Source organism: Loxodonta africana, chromosome 25 (genome assembly GCF_030014295.1).
Source record: "Loxodonta africana isolate mLoxAfr1 chromosome 25, mLoxAfr1.hap2, whole genome shotgun sequence".
NCBI lineage: Eukaryota > Metazoa > Chordata > Mammalia > Proboscidea > Elephantidae > Loxodonta > Loxodonta africana.
The window spans coordinates 31,746,623-31,765,925 of record NC_087366.1 but is presented as its reverse complement, the minus strand read 5'-3'; the positions used below and the strand labels follow the sequence as shown (position 1 = coordinate 31,765,925).

At 40.0% G+C, this 19,303-nt stretch overlaps 1 protein-coding gene across 3 annotated transcripts in view; it reads right to left on the bottom strand.

Moving 5' to 3' along the window:
* Positions 1-19,303, bottom strand: part of COG2 (component of oligomeric golgi complex 2) — a 54,167-nt gene that overhangs the window by 23,126 nt on the left and 11,738 nt on the right. For all 3 annotated transcript variants that reach the window (XR_010319402.1, XM_064276631.1, XM_003410892.3), the window contains 4 exons: positions 19,024-19,127; positions 14,089-14,197; positions 13,363-13,542; positions 3,713-3,837 (listed from right to left, as the gene is read on the bottom strand). Coding sequence is in view for 2 of the 3 variants with exons in the window: in XM_064276631.1 (XP_064132701.1) it covers positions 3,713-3,837; positions 13,363-13,542; positions 14,089-14,197; positions 19,024-19,127 (518 nt within the window). In the remaining variant the exon portion in view is untranslated. The remainder of the gene's footprint in view (positions 1-3,712; positions 3,838-13,362; positions 13,543-14,088; positions 14,198-19,023; positions 19,128-19,303) is intronic.

Below are 19,303 nucleotides of genomic sequence, written 5' to 3'. Positions count from 1 at the left end.
CATTTTTACACTCTACCATGGAAAAGAAGCAGTCTAATATCACAAGAAAAGCAATCTTTGCACTTGACCTGAACACCGTTAAATTCTAATGCATTGTAAGTTATGCTCATATACTATTAATAGCTTTGTGATTATTTAAAAAAAAAAAATTTTTTTTCTTTAAAAAAAAAAAAAACCTCTAAAATCATTTCCAGTTCTAAAATTCTACGACTCATTTCATGTAAAATCTTGATCACGCTGATCTAAAACATATAACAGATTAATGATGTGTCTGTGTCCATGTTTTTATTTGCTTTTTTAAAGCACTGGATTCTAGATTTCTAATTAACAAATTAATTTTGTTAATTAGAGGCAGCATAGAGACAAACCAGGGATTCTGGAGTCAGACGACCTGGTTTCAAATTTGGGTCTTGGGCAAGTTAATTAACTTCTATGTGCTTTGCTTTATTAATCTTTAAAATGGGGATAATAACAATACCTACACCTCTGGGTTTACACCTCATGGTGCCATTATAAGGGTGTACATTTGTAAAGCACTTAGAATAGTGCCTAATATAGAGTAAGTGCTATGTAGAAATAAATAAGGAAGACTCCTTAAGTTTCTCCTGAACTTAAAGACTTATAAATATGTTTTAGCAAATGTCTCACTGATCTGCCCACTTTGGTTGCTGTATATTGAGTAATTGGCTATATATTAAAACAATTTTCTAACGGTCTTATTTTAGCAAAACTGGGAGTTTTGTAGCCAAGTTGTCCTATCAATCAAATTGGGACTTCATATTTTGGTAAATATTAAAACAAAGGGAAAGAAGCTTTCATAATTTTCCTCCTTAGCAAACATTATCAAAGAAGCTTTGCTTCACTGTCTAGAAAGAGCTATCAAGTAATTTGATTACAGTTTGAAATGAGTACTGATAAAACATTACTGGTGTGGGTGGGGAAGGGCCGAAGAGGGAAGAGAAGATGCCTACTTTCCCTGTATCCATTTCCACATGTCATTACACACTTTCAATCATAATAAAAGCTGGTTATAATAAGATATCTGGGGAAGGAAAGAACAGAACAAAATGAGGATTTTAAACAAACCTACTCCTTGCTATCGACTGTCTTATGATCTGATATTTTAAAATTAACGGCAATAGTAAAAAATCTACTATCCAATTATTTTGCACATTAATGAGGCAGCAGACATAGTGGCAATGGCTGCTGAGGGTTGCTGCCCTCGAGGAGGGTCTCCAGGTGCCCTGGGGGAAGCTGGGCCACACTGCCCTGCTCCCTCCTGCTGGCAGGGGGCCATGTCCAGCTGCTGCACAGGGCGGGCCTCCTCTGTGGACATGCAGGCAGCATGAGCCAGTGGACATCTGTTCTGGGTTCCTAGCTCTGACCCAGCCCAGGAGGAAGGTGAAATGGTTAAGCTGTGGGCCCTCCATTCAAACAGCCCGGCTTTATCCAGCTTTGTCTCCTCCAAGCCTCCTTCTCTGTGGAGGAAGAATCCATAACTGGACTTGTCACACTGATGAGCACATCAGTAAATCTTGGCTGTTATTATTTTATGATCATATTTTTGAAATTAAAAAAAAAAAAATCAGAAAAATGGGTGGTCTGAAAACAGAAAAAAAAAATACCCTCTATTTTCACATAGTGTTGATTTTCACATAATGACCTCGTCTTTGGAACCTAACCATGTTGCTAAGTGAGGAGTGGGTGAACTACACTCAGTATTAAAACACCAGATCTCCTCATCCCCAAAATAAATGTCTAATTAAAACCCCAAACAGAAAATTTAAAACCTGAAAGCTTAACGGTTATTTTAAAACACATACACATCCCAAAATAAAACTTCATTACCACTAAAATAAGGCACATAAAGTCCATCAGATGGCTAAGTAGAACACTTGATCCATATCCTCTAGATTACTCTTGAATGCTGCTGGTGTTGCCGGGTATCAAGGGAGATACGTGAAAGAGAGACAAGGACAGAGGATGCACCAAGCATTTAGACACCTGAAAGCAAGGGAAGGAAGCTCAGAGGTGCCCAACAGGTGCAACAGCATCATGAAGGGTCTTGCAGCAAGTGAAGATGACCTAATAAGGCACAACTTAGAGTGTTCACATTTCTGAGGCTTCTACATGAATTCTGACACACTGAAAACTGTGGAAAAGAACTTCGAAAGCTATGAAATTTGGCGCTTCGAGTCTAGCCTTGTGACATCTAATGACTGGTTGCTTCATAAGTGTGGTTTCTTTAATTTTACATCATGACTTCTACTTCACAAATTCTTACCCCAAACGCAAACCCAACTAAATCCTCATGATTACTAAATAAAAGTGGCAAAACTAGGCTTCACCTGAAATTGTACTGTGGAAACAGGAAGGATGCTTCAAAGGTCAAGCAGCATATTTATTACTCTAAAGATTTTCTTGAGGACAAAAATTCAAGGTCAGATATATTGTTTACTCCATGAAGACAGGCACCTTATTTGACTTTCTGTCATTCAGGATACATTAATTCTTTCATTTTGCAAACACTGATTAGGCTCTTGATATCTTTAAGACACTGTGCCAGGAGGTGGGGGATGATGTTGGCAGTGCAGGAGGTGATCATATTACTAGAAATTAGTCCTCAACAGAAGTAAAAGCAACATGTAATGGAATGCAAATGTAATATTAATGCTGGATGTGAGGATTAAGGATGGTCTCTTGAAGGAAGTGGTATTTGAGCTGAATGTGGAGTAACAGTTCAATGGGAAGGCAAAAGGAAGAAGAAGGGCAAGGAACAGGAAGGAAAACAGATACATACAAGGACGAGGTGTGTTTAGGAGGGACAAGTGGGACTATGTGTCTGGGGCACAAAATGTTATAGAGGGAAAGCTCTACGGTGAAGAATATTGGCGCCAGATCATGAAGGGTCTTAGAGGCTATACCAAAAAACCTGGATTTTCATCCTTAAGCAATTTAGAAGCTACTAAAGATTTCTGGAGAAGGAACGGTCTATGAATCTCAAAATTCCGGATAAATGTGATCGTATGAAGGGTAGGTTGGAGAGGTGAGAGTCAGGAGGCGGGGATAACAGAGGCAGATCCTGTTACTCTGGACAAAAGAGGAACAGGCCTGGACTGGGTGGGGCAATGGCAGTGGTGAAAGGTAAGCGGGATATTTGTGAAACAGAATTGGAAAGCTGAAGAAATTGAATAAATGTAGGAAAGAAAAAAATTGAAGATGACCTTAATCACAATTAGTATAAAACTTATTAAACTTAATTAATAGACATATTATGACATTAGAAAAATAGAAGGAAACCAATTTGATTTCAAACCTGATAAAGGAAAAAGTGTAGAGAAGAAAAAGGTATAGGCTTTGGATTCAGCCTCAGCTTCATCTCTTACAGTTTCCTCATCTGCAAAACGTGGCTAATGCCAGCACTATGGTAACAACCCTGCCCTTGTATGCCTCTGTGTCTTCCTTCTTGTTCCTTGCCCTTCCTGTTCCTTTTGCCTTCCTACTGAACTGTCACTCCATATGAAGCTTCCTTCAAGAGGCCATCCTTAATCCTCATATCCAGCCCTTATCATCACATCTGCACCATGGTAACAACTAAGAGAGAACGTACATGGCGTACCTGGTACATTCTGACGGTGAAGAATCACCAGTGTAGTTTATAGGCACAATCATTAACATGGAGGTGGGTTCTAAGCATAGTGATTTAAATTACCTTGAGATGGCTCCTCCTGTGACTTCTCGAAGAAGGCGGCAGTGGTGAGGAACAAAATCCAGAAGTTTATCATACATGATCTGAAGGCCATTTGGATGAGACTGAACAAACTGTTCCATAATCACCTATTAAAAGGAATATCATTTTTTAAAAGCAACTAAAACAGAAGTATTATTATATACTACACAGAAAAGAATAAAGAAAACCTTAAAAATGTTTCCTCATGCCCCTCTTCTACCAAATTGACATATTTTCTAGAATAGTAAGGTAAATAATATATCACACTCAGAACTAGCTCCTAGGATTAATGGGCACAGTTTTGACCCCGGAGCAGAAACAGGCTTAGGTGACAGAGAACTGGCCTGAAGCAGATGAACCAGACACATTCATCTGCTTCCCCTGGGAGCTGGGAAAGTAAAATAATACCTTTAGAAACAAGTTCAAATTAAACACGATTCATGTAAAAATGGCACGGTGGGGGCATCTGGCCTTACCTAACTTCACGAAGGGGAGGAAAAATCATTATTAGCAACCACAGCCCAATGCTGATTCCTACGGGGCGGAGCTCAGACATGCCTCCTCTCCCCGCAAACTTTTTGACAACTGTGAGTCCAACCATCCCTCCCACCGCACTCTCTACTCTGTTGGGTTTGATAATTCACTGCAATGGCTACACAGAACTCACAGACCAAATTCATGATTATGGGGTTTATTAGGGAAGTGACAGGTTACAATTCAGGATCAGATACAACTCACAATATAGTTCTTTGATCAGGACAGCCTTTTCTCAGCTGTGCCTGCAGGCAGGCTTCTCCCTGGCCTTCAGCCTCTCAATCCCTTGGCCCCTCGGGCCTGTTGGGCTGGTTGACCTGTGTCCTCCTGCTCAGGCAAGTGTTAAAAAAGTCTTTTAGCTCTGCCGATAAGTGCCTAGAGGCACCCCACTTTGCCAGCAAGCCTCTGCCTGGAGGTGCTCAGCTCTCTCGCTCCACGGGTCAGCAAGCCTAGCTCTACCATTAAGTGCCCAGAGGCATCCCACTCCACCAGTAAGCATCAGCCCAAAGGTGCTCTGCTCTCTTGTTTCATGGGTCCACAAGCCCAGCTCCAGTGATAAGTGCCCAGAGGCACCCCACTCTGCCAACAAGCCTTCTGTCCAAAGGAGCTCAGCTCTCTTGCTCCGTGGGTTGGCAAGCCTAGCTTTGCCAAGGGCCTACAGGCACCTCACTCTGCCAGCAAGCCTCCTGCCCAAAGGTGCTCAGCTTTCTTGCTCTGTATACTGGGAAGCCCACTGCACCATTTCCCACTGGTCTCCTGCCTCTGTTTCTCTGCTGCTGCTTCTCACCATCTCCACTGTCTTCTCTGTCTCCTGGGTCTAGGAGATTCTCAGCTCTGGAATCCCAGGTCCAAACGACACGTTCTACTCCTAGCTCTTCTTTCTTGGTGGTAGCGAGGTCCTCCTCTGCTCTGGGATTGGCTCTTATAAGCCTAGTGGGATGGCAAAACTGACGAATCCCCTCTTTAGGGTTTCATACATGTTATTTACATGGTCCCCACCCCCAAAAGGGTACCATGAACCTTATTTACATTATTAGCAAGCTATCCAATCCCCTTGATGGGCCACAAGCTCCTCATTTGCATAGCTCCACCCAATCATTTGATGGAAGTTACAAAGGCTATGGCTAGAAGGGCCATATTAAGTAATTCACTGCGCTGCAATTCCTCACTGCAATGACTTTTCAGTGTCTCGACCCTCACTTTTTCTTCTACCCTCAAGCACATCAGGGGAGGGTCTGAGATAGAGAGTGATGGTAGAAAATACATTTCATTTTCTTATTATTTTTTGTGATTAAGGTTGGGAGACAAGAAGGGATATAACAGGATGATAAGCACACAGGTTTAAATGAGATGTAGCCATGGTTCATTTCCTATGCTACTGAAACTTCAAATATTTCTTTAATGTAGCAGATCAGATTCAGCTCAGTGGGGAAAAAAAGCATAAATTAGTAACCAAATATTTACACTTACTCATAAAGTACATAATTTGTCTTTTTCACTTGCATCGAGACAGTTATGAAATGTAACAGCTACAAGAAGAGGGAGTCGATAGGTCATTGTAAGAACAGTGTGGTGGCAGCGTCACCTGACCTCCTTGTCTAACTTCACAAGGGAGAGAGTCATTATCAGCATCAACAGCCCACGGCTGGCTCCTATGAGGTGGAGGTCAGGCTCGCCTCCTCTCTCCAACCTTTTTTTAAAAAATTCTGACACCAGCCATACCGCCCACGACATTCTCTACTTCTCTGCTGTGTTTAAAAATTCACTGCAGTGGCCACAGAGAACTCGTAGCCGATACTCAGGATTACAGTGTTTATTAGCGAAGTAACAAGTTACAAGTCAGGATCAGAAATAACTCAGGATATAGTTCTTTGATCAGGACAGCCTCTTCTCAATCATGCCCACAGGCAGGCCTTTCTCTCGGGCCCTTGGCCCCTAGGCCCAGCCTCTGCACTGCTCAGGCAAGTGTTACAAATCTCTTTAGCTCTGTCAGTAAGTGCCCAGGGGCACCATGCTCCACCAGTAAGCCTCAGCCCAAAGGTGCTCAGCTCTCTTGCTCCATGAGTAGGCAAGCCTAGCTCTACTGACAAATGCCCGTAGGTATCCCACTCTGCCTCCTGCCAGAAGGCGCTCAGCTCTTTTGCTCCGCAGGTCAGCAAACTCACTGTAACTTCCTTACTCCTTCGGCCAGGAAGTCCACTACACCATCTCATGCTGGTCTCATTTCTGCTGCTGCTGGTTCTCTGCTGTGCTTGCCGCCACTTCTTGCCATTTTGTGCCACCTCCAGTAATACAGCTCTCTGCCTCCTGGGTCTAGGAGGTTCTCAGCACAGGGGTCCCAGGTCTAAAGGGTGTGCTCCACTCCTAGCTTTCTCCTTGGTGGTAGTTCTCCCCCTCAACCCCGACTCACTTCTCTCCTTTAATCTCTTGTAAGATAAAATGTGTCAATCAAATAAGGGTGTGACCTGAATAAAGGTAGTAAGGGTAGTGACTGGGATAAGGGTGATGACTTGAGTCACACTCTCTACGAAGGTGTTGACTCAAGATGTACCCCAATCCTGCCTAATTAACATGACGGACAACTCATTCCCACATGGGACGAAAACTACAGGCATACTAAAACCAAACCAAACCCATTGCCGTGGAGTCAATTCCAACTCATGGAGACCTAGGAGCTGGAATTTATAAAAACTAAAAAAAATTTTTGACACAATACAAAATGGAGGATAATTACATCGGATCACAAAAAATGGAAGATAACGACATCATTATATAACTCTCAAACCACTAAAAATCATGGTCCAGCAATTTGACATATAACCCTAACCATCACAAGTTTCATACATTGGATTTCCATAATTCCACCTAATCATTATGTGAGAGTCACAAAGAGTACAGTAGAAAGGCCATATTACATAATTCACTGCACCACAGTCCTTTTTTATATATAATTTTATTTTGTTGTTGTTCAGAATATACAGAGCAAAACATATACCAATTCAACAGTTCCTACAGTTTAGTGACTGACAGTAATTACACTCCGTGATATCTCACTTGTGTGACCATTCTCACTGCCCTTGAGTTGTTTCTCCCTTATTAACATAAACTCACTTCTCCCTAAGGGTCCTATCAAATCCTTAGAGTTGCTGTTGTCAATTTGATCCCCTATAGATAGTTTTAAAAGGGCATAATACTCAAGGCAGACTTTTTTACTAGTTAAACTAAACTACCGTGTGGTTTTAAGATGACTTCAGGGATATTTTTGGGTTAAGGCTTAAAGATTATCGCAGGGCAATAGTTTCGGGAGTTCATCCAACTTTAATGGCTCCAAGAAAATAGGATTCCGTGAGAATTTTAAATTCTGTCTTGCATTTTCCCCTTTTGATCAGGATTCTTCTACAGAGTCTTTGATTAAAATGTTTAGTAATGGTAGCCAGGCACCATTCAGTTCTTCTGGTCTCATGGTAAAGGAGGCAGTTGTTCATGGAAGCAATTAGCCACACATTCCATATCCTCCTCCTATTCCTGACTCTTCTTCTTCCTCTGTTGTTCCAGGCAAATAAAGACCAATTGTTGTGCCTTGGATGGCCGGGTGCAAGCTTTTAAGACCCTGGGCACTATGCAGAAAACTAGGACGTAGAATAGAAGCATTAAACACCTTATTAGGCCAATTAACGGGATGTCCCATGAAACCATGACCTTAAATCTTCAAACCAAGAAATGAAATTCCACGAGATTTTTAATTATACATAAGCAGCCTCAACAGCTACTCTTTTTTTCTGTCATTGTTATAAATATATGTATCACACAACTTTTGCCAAGTCAGCTTTTTATAGGTGTACAACTTATTGACAGCAATTGTAATAACTGGCTGTGTGACCCTGCTCTTAACCAATGTGGTATTTCCATGACTGTTAACCACCCCCCTTTCTTCCTCTTTCCCACCTCTGGTAATCACTAATGAACTTTGTTCCCTATACATTTGCTTTTTCTTACCTTTTTATATAAGTAAGGTTATACAATATTTGTCCTTCTGTGATTGACTTATTTCAGTCAGCATAATGTCTTCCAGCTCCATCCACATTGTAGCAAGGTCACTTATTTTTAGTAATTCTACCAAAGCTGAAATATTACAATTAATCACTAAATTTCATTTTTTTATTGGGATTTAATTTTCCCCTTTAAACAACTTGAAGACTTTCATCAAGAAGGCAGGCTGACACACAAAAAGAAATTCTAAATGGATTAAGACCTTAATGTGCATATTAAAATCATGAAATTCTTAGAACAACAAACAGGGGCAATATTGTCAGGTCTAGCTTTCAACAATGGATTATCTAATATAATAACCAAAGCACAAATGGCAAAAAGCAAAATAAATAAATGGGACCTCATAAAAACTAAAACTTTTGTTCATGAAAAGACTTTACCGAAAAGTGAAAAGACAAGCTACTGACTGGGAGAATATCTTCAGGAACTACATATCCAACAAGAATTTAACAACCAAAATATACATAAAATTTCGACCACTTGACAAAGAAAAGACAAATAACCCAATCATAAAATGGGCAGAGAACTTGAATAGACATCTCACCAAAGAGGACACTGAAATGGCCAGCAAACACATTAAAAGATGCTCAGCATCATTAGCCATCAAAAACAACCAAACCCAAACCTGTTACTGTCAAGTTGATTCTGAAATCAGAGAGGAGCAAATCAAAACCACGATGAAATGGCATTTCACTCGCACTAGGATGGCTAAGATTAAAAAAAAAAAACATAAAATAACAAATGCGGGGAAACTGGAACCCTTATCCATTGCTGGTGGGGATGCAACATAGTACAGATGTTGGGGAAAACAGTGTGGTGGTTCCTCAAAAAACTAAAAATAGAACTACCACATCTGTTGCCATCGAGTCAATTCTGACCCATAGCAACTCTACAACCCAGCAATTCCCCTCCTTGGTATATACCCAAAAGACTTGAAAGCAGAGACTCCAACAGAGACTTGTATACCAATGTTCACTGCAAGACTATTCACAAAATTCATTCAAAAGATGAAAACAAACAAAATGTGGTACATACATACATTGGAATACTACTCAGCCAGTAGGAGAAATGAAGTCTCGATACATGCTACAGTATGGATGGAGCTGGAAGACATTACACTGAGCGAAATAAGCCAATCACAAAAGGACAAATATTGTATGACCTCACTTACATAAAAAGATACGAAAAGGCAAATGTATAGAGATCAAAGTTTATTAGTGGTTACAGGGGCGGGGGAGAATGAGAGTTAACAGTGATGGAAATATTGCACTGATCAAGGGTAGGGTCGCACAGTTGATTATTGTAATTGCTGTCAATGACTTGTATACCTGTAAAAAGTTGAACTGGCAAAAGTTGTGTGACAGATATATTTACAACAAATAAAAAAAAAAGAATAGCTGCTGAGGCTGCTTATACACAACCAAACATTTCATGGGATTTGGTTCCTTGGTTTGGAGGTTTAGGGTCATCATTTCATGGGACATCCAAGTAAACTGGCCTAATAACGTGTTTAGTGTTTTTGTTCTACCTTCTAGTTGTTGCATAGTGTCTGGGCTTCTAAAAGTTTGCAAGTAGCCATCCAAGGTACAATTGGTTTCTACTCACATGGAGCAATTTTAGAAGGACAGTGAGGTATAAGATGAGGAAATGGAACGTGTGATAACTGCCTCCCTTACCATGAGTCCAGAGGAACTGGAAGGTATGCCTGGCTACCTTTACTTAATCAAAGATTCCAGTGAAGAATTCTGATTAAAAGGGGGAATATGCAGAACAGAATTTCAAATTCTCATGGACTCCAGACTTTCTAGAACCATGGAGGGTGGATGAACCCCTGAAACTACTGCCCTAAGATCATCTTTAAACCTTAAACCAAAAATATCCCCAGAGTCATCTTAAAACCAAACAATAGTTCAGCTTAACTAGTAAAGAATGTCTGCCTTGAGCATTGTGCTCTTTTAAGAACCATCTATATGGAAGAAAAAATAGGGACAACCCTAGGAGCCCTAATACAAGGCATAAACAGAATACAGAACATTACCAAAAATGACAAAGAGAAACCTGATAACTGGGAGCTCCTAAAAATCAAATACCTATGTTCATCTAAAGACCTCACCAAAAGAGTAAAAAGACCACCTACAGACTGGGAAAGAATTTTCAGCTATGACATCTCCGACCAGCACCTGATCTCTAAAATCTACATGATTCTGTCAAAACTCAACCACAAAAAGACAAACAACCCAATCAAGAAGTGGGCAAAGGATATGAACACACACTTCACTAAAGAAGATATTCAGGCAGCTAACAGATACATGAGAAAATGCTCTCGATCATTAGCCATTAGAGAAATGCAAATTAAAACTACGATGAGATTCCATCTCACTCCAACAAGGCTGGCATTAATCCAAAAAACACAAAATAATAAATGTTGGAGAGGCTGCGGAGAGATTGGAACTCTTATACACTGCTGGTGGGAATGTAGAATGGTACAACCACTTTGGAAATCTATCTGGCGTTATCTTAAACAGTTAGAAATAGAACTACCAAACAATCCAGAAATCCCACTCCTCGGAATATACCCTAGAGAAACAAGAGCCTTCACACAAACAGATATATGCACACTCATGTTTACTGCAGCTCTGTTTACAATAGCAAAAAGCTGGAAGCAACCAAGGTGTCCATCAATGGATGAATGGGTAAATAAATTGTTGTATATTCACACAATGGAATACTACGCATTGATAAAGAACAGTGACGAATCTCTGAAACATTTCATAACATGGAGGAACCTGGAAGGCATTATGCTGAGCGAAATTAGTCAGAGGCAAAAGGACAAATATTGTATAAGACCACTATTATAAGATCTTGAGAAACAGTAAAAACTGAGAAGAACACATACTTTTGTGGTTACGAGGGGGGGAGGAAGGGAGGGAGGGAGAGGGTTTTTTATTGATTAATTAGTAGATAAGAACTGCTTTAGGTGAAGGGAAGGACAACACTCAATACATGGGAGGTCAGCTCAATTGGACTGGACCAAAAGCAAAGAAGTTTCCGGGATAAAATGAATGCTTCAAAGGTCAGTGGAGCAAGGGCGGGGGTTTGGGGACCATGGTTTAAGGGGACTTCTAAGTCAACTGGCAAAATAATTCTAGTATGAAAACATTCTGCATCCCACTTTGAAATGTGGCGTCTGGGGTCTTAAATGCTAACAAGCGGCCATCTAAGATGCATCAATTGGTCTTAACCCACCTGGAGCAAAGGAGAATGAAGAACACCAAGGTCACACGACAACTAAGAGCCCAAGAGACAGAAAGGGCCACGTGAACCAGAGACCTACATCATCCTGAGACCAGAAGAACTAGTTGGTGCCCGGCCACAATCGATGCCTGCCCTGACAGGGAGCACAACAGAGAACCCCTGAGGGAGCAGGAGATCAGTGGGATGCAGACCCCAAATTCTCATAGAAAGACCATACTTAATGGTCTGACTGAGACTAGAGGAATCCCAGCGGCCATGGTCCCCAAACCTTCTGTTGGCACAGGACGGGAACCATCCCCGAAGACAATTCATCAGACATGAAAGGGACTGGACAGTGGGTGGGAGAGAGATGCTGATGAAGAGTGAGCTAATAATATCAGGTGGACACTTGAGACTGTGTTGGCTTTCCTGTCTGGATGGGGGATGGGAGGATAGAGTGGGAAGCCGGCAAAATTGTCACGAAAGGAGAGACTGGAAGGGCTGACTCATTAGGGTAGAGCAAGTGGGAGTACGGAGTAAGATGTATGTAAACTTATATGTGACAGACTGACTTGAATTGTAAACGTTCACTTGAAGCTCAATAAAAGTTAATAATAAAAAAAAAAAGAACCATCTATATGGGATGAAATTAACAGCAACTCAAATGATTAGACAGGAATCTTAAGAGGCAGTGAATTTATATTAAAGGGGGAGAAACAACTCAGAAAAGGACAGCGAGAATGGTTGTACAACTCAAAGAATGTAATCAAGGTCACTAAACTGTACATGTAGAAACTATTGAATTGGTGTACATTTTGCTGTTTGTATTCTCAGCAACAAAAACAAAATTAAACAAACAAAACAAATGGGAAATGGTCTGGGTTTTAATGCAGTATCTTAAAACCTGGTAATAAATTCCTTCAAAAGTATTCTAAACGTGGTGGGGGGGTGGGGGGCGGGAAACAGTCATGCTGAATATCAGCATTGACTGGACAGAAATAACAGTCACACTGACAGATGACTGGAAGAAAGTCTCAAAACACTGAGGATGGACTGTCACTTCTGTCAGTGTGACCCTGATGAAGCTGTCCTTTTCATATGTCAGAAATGGTCAAATGTCAGCAGTTTTAAATGGCACAACCGATATCTGGCTGCTCAATGGCAAGTGAAGGGTACTGGACAGCCATGTTCTGGATTAAGATGTTACTGCCAATTTGAATATAAAAGTCCTTCATTTTGAATATTGTTCCCTCCTATCTTCCTGCCCTGGCAAACTCCTCCATATACCTTCAAGGCTGGACCAAATATCATGTATCCAGTGAAGATTTCTGGAATACCACTGTCTTCCTACTTAACGCACTTTTCTGTGCTCACAGAGTTCTTTGTGCACACCTCCACCCAGGCACTTGTATGCTGTCATGTTGCCATCGGTTTAACTGCTTTATTCTGCTCACCAGACCAGTGGTCCAAAACTTTTTAAAAACAACTTTTTGAGGTATAATTTATATACTCTTGATAAAATTGACCTCAAAAACTTTGCTGCGTATCTTTTTCACAGGCAAGACTCTTGCCCCCACTAAATTATGATGATGCCCAGCTAGAATCTACTTGAGGGTATGCCTAATGCCTGGCATGCTGATCGTAACCGAAAAGGAATCACCCCTTTCTTCCAACTGATACTGCGGTAACTATGATCATCTTTAAGGAAAGATCTCTACTATATTTATCTTATATCCTCACACCCAGCGAAGTGTCTCAGACATAGTATATGCTCTATAAACGTTTGCTGAATGAAGGCTTTGAGGTGCACATACCTCATCTATATATGGCTTCACTAGTACTTGACCGACTAATGCCTCTGCATCACGTGTCTTGTCGATTGTTGCGTAAGTCCGCAAGCAGTGCCGTATTATATCAACGTTGGAAGTCTGAAGGCCTTCTAATAGGAGGCCTTCCAGGGATTGTTGTAACATGGCTGTAATGCCAGCTATACGCTGCAAGAAAAAAGAGATATGTAAAGAAAGCTCTAGTTGGAACAATTTCTAAAAATTCAAATATATACATAACAAGTCACTTACCCCAATAGAATATATATAAAATTAAAACATTAACATTTCCTGGGTGGTAACAATCCCTTTAATAGTAAATCTTCATTTTACCAGAGAAGAGTTCAGACAGAATTACTGAGTGAGAAAAAAGTTATTTTCCTCCTAAGCCTGAGGAAAATCTGATAAACATCATGGTTTTAAAGTCCAGTCAAAGACTTCAGATACACTAAATCTGGCTATGTCATATTATGTGTTAAGTTATGTGGAATTCAGGAAAAATTTTACTCTTATAGTTCAGAGAATGTGGCTGAGTCTCTATACTACATCTATAACGCAGAGCCCAAAAAACAAAAAGTGAAAGGACAAAAAATTGAAGGCTAGCTTAAAAATCCTGTAGACCAACAACTAATATCACAGGCAGCACTAAGTTAAACCAAGACTATTGTGCAAATTCCTGAACACCAAACTATGAGAACCCAGAAGAGCACTTACTGGTCTTACTTTGTCCAGAAGAGGCATGCCTTTGCTCTGAACAGCATGAAACTGTAACTGGTTAAATTCTGTGGCAATTCGCTCCAAAATCTGTCCAGTCAAAAGTGGGCTAGCAGGTACAACAATCAAAGAAATTTAATTCACAATCACAAGGTTTTTATTTCTAAAAGAACACATCATACAGGTCAGCAATGGTGACGCTCTAACACTGACTGTATCCAAATCTTCAGACAGTGTTTTTCTATGAGCGTTCTGTTATGAGGTGAAAGCTTAAAGCTATTTTTTTCTCTGGGCATCTTCTGAGCCATCAATCGACTCCTACTAGAAGCCATATGCATGGCATATTCTAGACGCAGTGGGGTGTAGTGACCCTGCCTGGCTCTGACCACGGGGCCCAGAAATAAGCAGGAGGGGGCTAGGTCAGTGTGGGGGCAATCACAGGGTCCCACCACCTTCTCCAAGCACTCCCATTTGTGACTTCTTCTTGACCTTTAACCTTCTTTCTCTCTCCCTTGCCCTACCCTATTATTCACACCGAGTGCTCTTCTACTTCTCTACCTGCCTAATTCTCTGTCCTTCTAAAATACCTCACTTTCGTCTCTTCAAGAAAATAAAACTGCCTTTTCAAATAGCAAAATCTGTTTTGTGGAAGCCCATTTTTTTACTTTTATTGTCACTATTTTATTTTATAAATTAATTATATCGTCTATTTCACCAAATACATTATAAACTTTCTATAGGTTAATAACTATAATATACAGGAGACAGCTTGCTAAAACAGTTTCTCCTCACCTTACACCAAAAGGAAATGTACTAGAGATAATCACTCACTATAAGAGGAGCCCTGGTGGTGCAGTGGTTAAGAGCTTGGCTGCAAACCAAAAGGTAGGCACTCTGAATCCACCAGCTGCTCCTTGGAAACCTTATGGGCAGCTCTACTCTGTCCTATAGGGTTGCTATGAGTTGGACTAACACTTTAAGAGGGGACTGAAAAAACCAGTCAGCCATCCAGGCAAGACAACCATAGTACACGATGCTTTCCCTCCCTTTTGAAGCCCTAATAAAAGCACAGCAAAGATACAAGACTTTAAAAAAAAGATCTCACCTCAGAAGAAACAAGGATAATGCAAGGACTGAAAAATGATTTACAGGTGACTGCTAAAACTAAAAATTCAATTAAAGAGAAGATAAAGTTAAGACAATCTCCTAAAACACAGACCAAAAAACTAAACACAGAAAAAAGATCAAACATAAAGCCTAATTTGTGAGTCCAATATTCCATTGACAGAAGTGAAAGAATGGAATGAAGAGAAGAAGGGAAGGAGAAGAAAACAAGTAAGAAGAAAAAATAACCAAAAGGTGACTAAACTCAGGCACAGAAAAAATACATCCCTATTTGGTTATACAACGTTAATGGAAACCCTAGTGGCATAGTGGTTAAGAGCTATGGCTGCTAACCACAAGGTCGGCAGTTTGAATCCACCAGGCGCTCCCTGGAAACCCTATGGGGCAGTTCTACTCTGTCCTATAGGGTCGCTATGAGTGGGAATTGATTCAATGGCAACTGGTTTGGTTTTTGGTTTACACAATGTTAATGGTCACCAACATGTCTAACACAGGGGACCGATATACATAGCTTTTCTAAAACATCAAATCAGTTGCTTTAAACATTTCTCTAAAAGCTACGTACTATATGAGGGTATCATAGGCGACAGAGACTTTATGAACAAGTACAAATGGCCTTTACTGAATTCAAATCATTAAGACACTTTCATTTAGAAAGAAATGACAATGGTTTACTATCTATACTACTACAACTTAACAACAAAGAGACAAACAATACCATTAAAAAATGGGCAAAGGATTTCAACAGACATTTCAAAGAAGATATACAAATGGCCAATAAGCACATCAAAACCATCATGAGATACCACTTCACACCCACTAGGATGGCTATGGTCAAAAAAATAAAAAACAACAGGAGAAACTGTAACCCTCATCCGTTGCTGGTGGAATTCCAAAATGGTGCAGCCACTATAGAAAACGTTTGGTGGCTCCTCAAAGAGTCAAGCATAGAATTACCATATTATTATTTTAGCTGTATTCGAGTCCATTCTGACTCGTGGTGACCCCATGTGTGCAGAGCAGAACTGTGCCATAAGGTTTTCAAGCTGTAACCTTTCAAAAGCAGATTGCCAGGCCTATCATCTGAGGTACCTCTAGGTGGGTTCGCACTTCCAACCTTTTGGCTAGGAGTGGAGCTCTTAACCATTTGCGCCACCTAGGGACTCCTAGGGTTACCATAAACCGCACCCCCCCACACAAAAAAAAAGAACGAACCTGTTGCCATCAAGTCGATTCTCACTCATAATGACCCTATAGGGCAGAACAGAACTTCCCAATAGGGTTTCCAAGGAGCAGGTGGTAGATTCGAACTACCAACCTTTTGGTTAGCAGCTGAGCTCTTAACCACTGCACCACCATGACTCCAGAATTACCATATGACACAGCAATTCCACTCCTAAGTTATATATCTAAAAGAATTGAAAGCAGGAACACAAACAGATACTTAATACACCAATGTTCACTGCAGCACTATTCACAATAGCCAAAAGGTGGAAATAACCATCAAAGATGAATGGATAATAAAAAGTGTGCTACATCCATATAAGGGAATATTTTATTTGACCATAATGAGACATGAAGTCCTGATATATGTTATGATACGATGAACCATGAAAGCATTGTGCTAAGTGAAATAAGACAGATGCAAAAGGACAAATATGGTATGACCCCACTTAACATGAAATATCTAGAATAGGCAAATATCTGGAGATCAAAATTCATTAGTAGTTATCAGGGGTGGAAGTGAGGGGCAAAGAGGGAGCCAGTGCTTAGACGGCACCAAGCTTCTGTTAAGGGTGATGGAAAAACCTGGAAACAGATCGTAGTAACAGTTGCACAACATGATGAACATACTTTATGTCACCAAATTGTTCATGTAAAAATGTTGATGGCAAATGTTTTGTTATATATTTTTTACTGCAATAAAAAATAATAATGGGATAAAGCCTATGAAACATTAAATTCAACTATATTTTTAATAATTATACTGCCTTCTCATTGAGACTTAAAGTCATTCCTTTCTTGACAACCAAGTTGACGATTTCAGTTGATGCTACATTAGGAGAGTTCTGTTTTAAAAGAGTAAAGATGGTAGGAACTGGGTGGAGCTAGAATAGAAGTCTGTGGGTAACAGGATCAGTGAACTTAAGCACATCCTATACAGAAGGTGGACATAGGTTCACAAAAAGATGTACAAGATGGTTCACAGCAACACACTTTGCCTTATATCGGTTATTAATATCCATTCACCTCCCTTATTAATCTGATGCTCATAGAGGGCAGAAGGCAGGACTTAACTATCTTAGAATTCTTCATTATGTGTTTTACTCAATAAAAAAACCAAAACCAAACCCGTTGCCGTCAAGTTGATTCTGACTCATAGCAACCCTAAAGGACAGAATAACTAGTTTTGTTTTCTGTACTTAGTTTGCATTTGCTAGAATTTTATATTATGTACTCTGCACCCAGTTCTGTATTTAAAGCATCCAAACTAGTTTAGAGGTAGAGGATACCTAATTGTCCAACATGACCAACTCAAAAGGTTAACTCTCTGTCTTGAATATTCCTACCTCTTCCCTGAATCACCTACTGTGGACATATTACAAATTACCTAAACGTTTCTCGGCCTAAGAAGCATGATATATTTATGATTCACTTAACATTGCTCTGGTTTTGCCTTTTCTACAGACTAAAATTGCTGATCTGAATTAAAGAAAGCTCCTCAAGGCGATTCTGACCAAGAAGGAATACAATGTCTATTATGTTAAACATGGTAAGTAGAAATCTTGTCTGCAACCCCAGCTCTATTCCTCACTGTGGGTGACTTTTGGTACCTTTATCAGGCACCTACTAGTACCAGACACTGTGGGTGTAATGATGCCAAGGGCCTTCAGTCTGATGGTAAAAGCATGTAAGTAAATCAGTGGTTCCAACTGCATGTAGAAGTTCTCTGGTAGATGGCCCAGAGGCCTGAGAGAAGCACAGATATGGGCCATCTAAACCAGAGTGGTCAAGAAAGACTTCCTGGAGAAGGTGATCCTGTAATTGTGTTTTATAAAAGATAACTTTTACAGTGTCTTGTTTATATATTCTCTCTCTTACAGGTTCTATTAGCTTACATTCTCTGTAATCATAGGCTACCCAGCTGGTATGTGCAATATAAATTCAGATCGATCTAAGTCCAGAGCCTCTGTTCCTTCCACTGTACCACGGTGCCTCCCACTAGTTTTGATATGATCTACTGTACTCATTTTGAGTCACTTACTTACCAAACTGGCTGGCTTTAAATTCTAGAGTGGGAAGGTAATAAGAAAGTCACAGTACAACAAAAGAAATGTCATCTTTTTCTTATTTCATAAGCTTTTTCTTCTTTCTTTACACATTTCTACTAAATGGGTCCTGTACTATTTCCTAATGATACAATGCTAGCACGTTTTGAACCTCAAGATACATCAAACGCAATACTATGGGCATGTCTAAAAAAACTCTGAGAAAGCTGAGTGTTATTCCACATCTCGATGATGAAGAAGGATTTTACTAGTCCTTGGGTAATGAAATTCCCAAGATAAAAATCTTCTACAGAAGGTACCCTGCCTCTGATTCCCCCAAAGGTGGTGTACTGAAACTGACCTACGCAGGGTTCAAAACGCTGTGTACTGTAAACTTTACTATTTCATGCCCTCGACTTTTCTTGAGCTACGTTTAAAAACACTCAGCACATAAACTTGGATTTTTTTTCTTTGTCAGAAATGAGTTTTAACTAAAAACAAAAATTTAGGCTGGGTGTGGCATTTAGTAAAATATACTTACCTGCTTGCTTCTAGTGCAGATGTTTCTTTAGAACTTTGAGAATTTAAGATTTTTTCAATTTTCTCAACTGATCGAATAACTTGTATAAGCCTTAACACACACATCTATAAAAGTAAAATTGAAGCAAAAACAAAACAAAACAAACAAGTTATCATGTTAATCTTAACTACTTTATTTCCTCATTCTAAATGCATGAAAAGACAAAGTCAAAAGCTAGCTTGAAATATTTAAAGCCGTCTACATTTTGAATATTCTACATAACGCTGAATTCCCAAACATG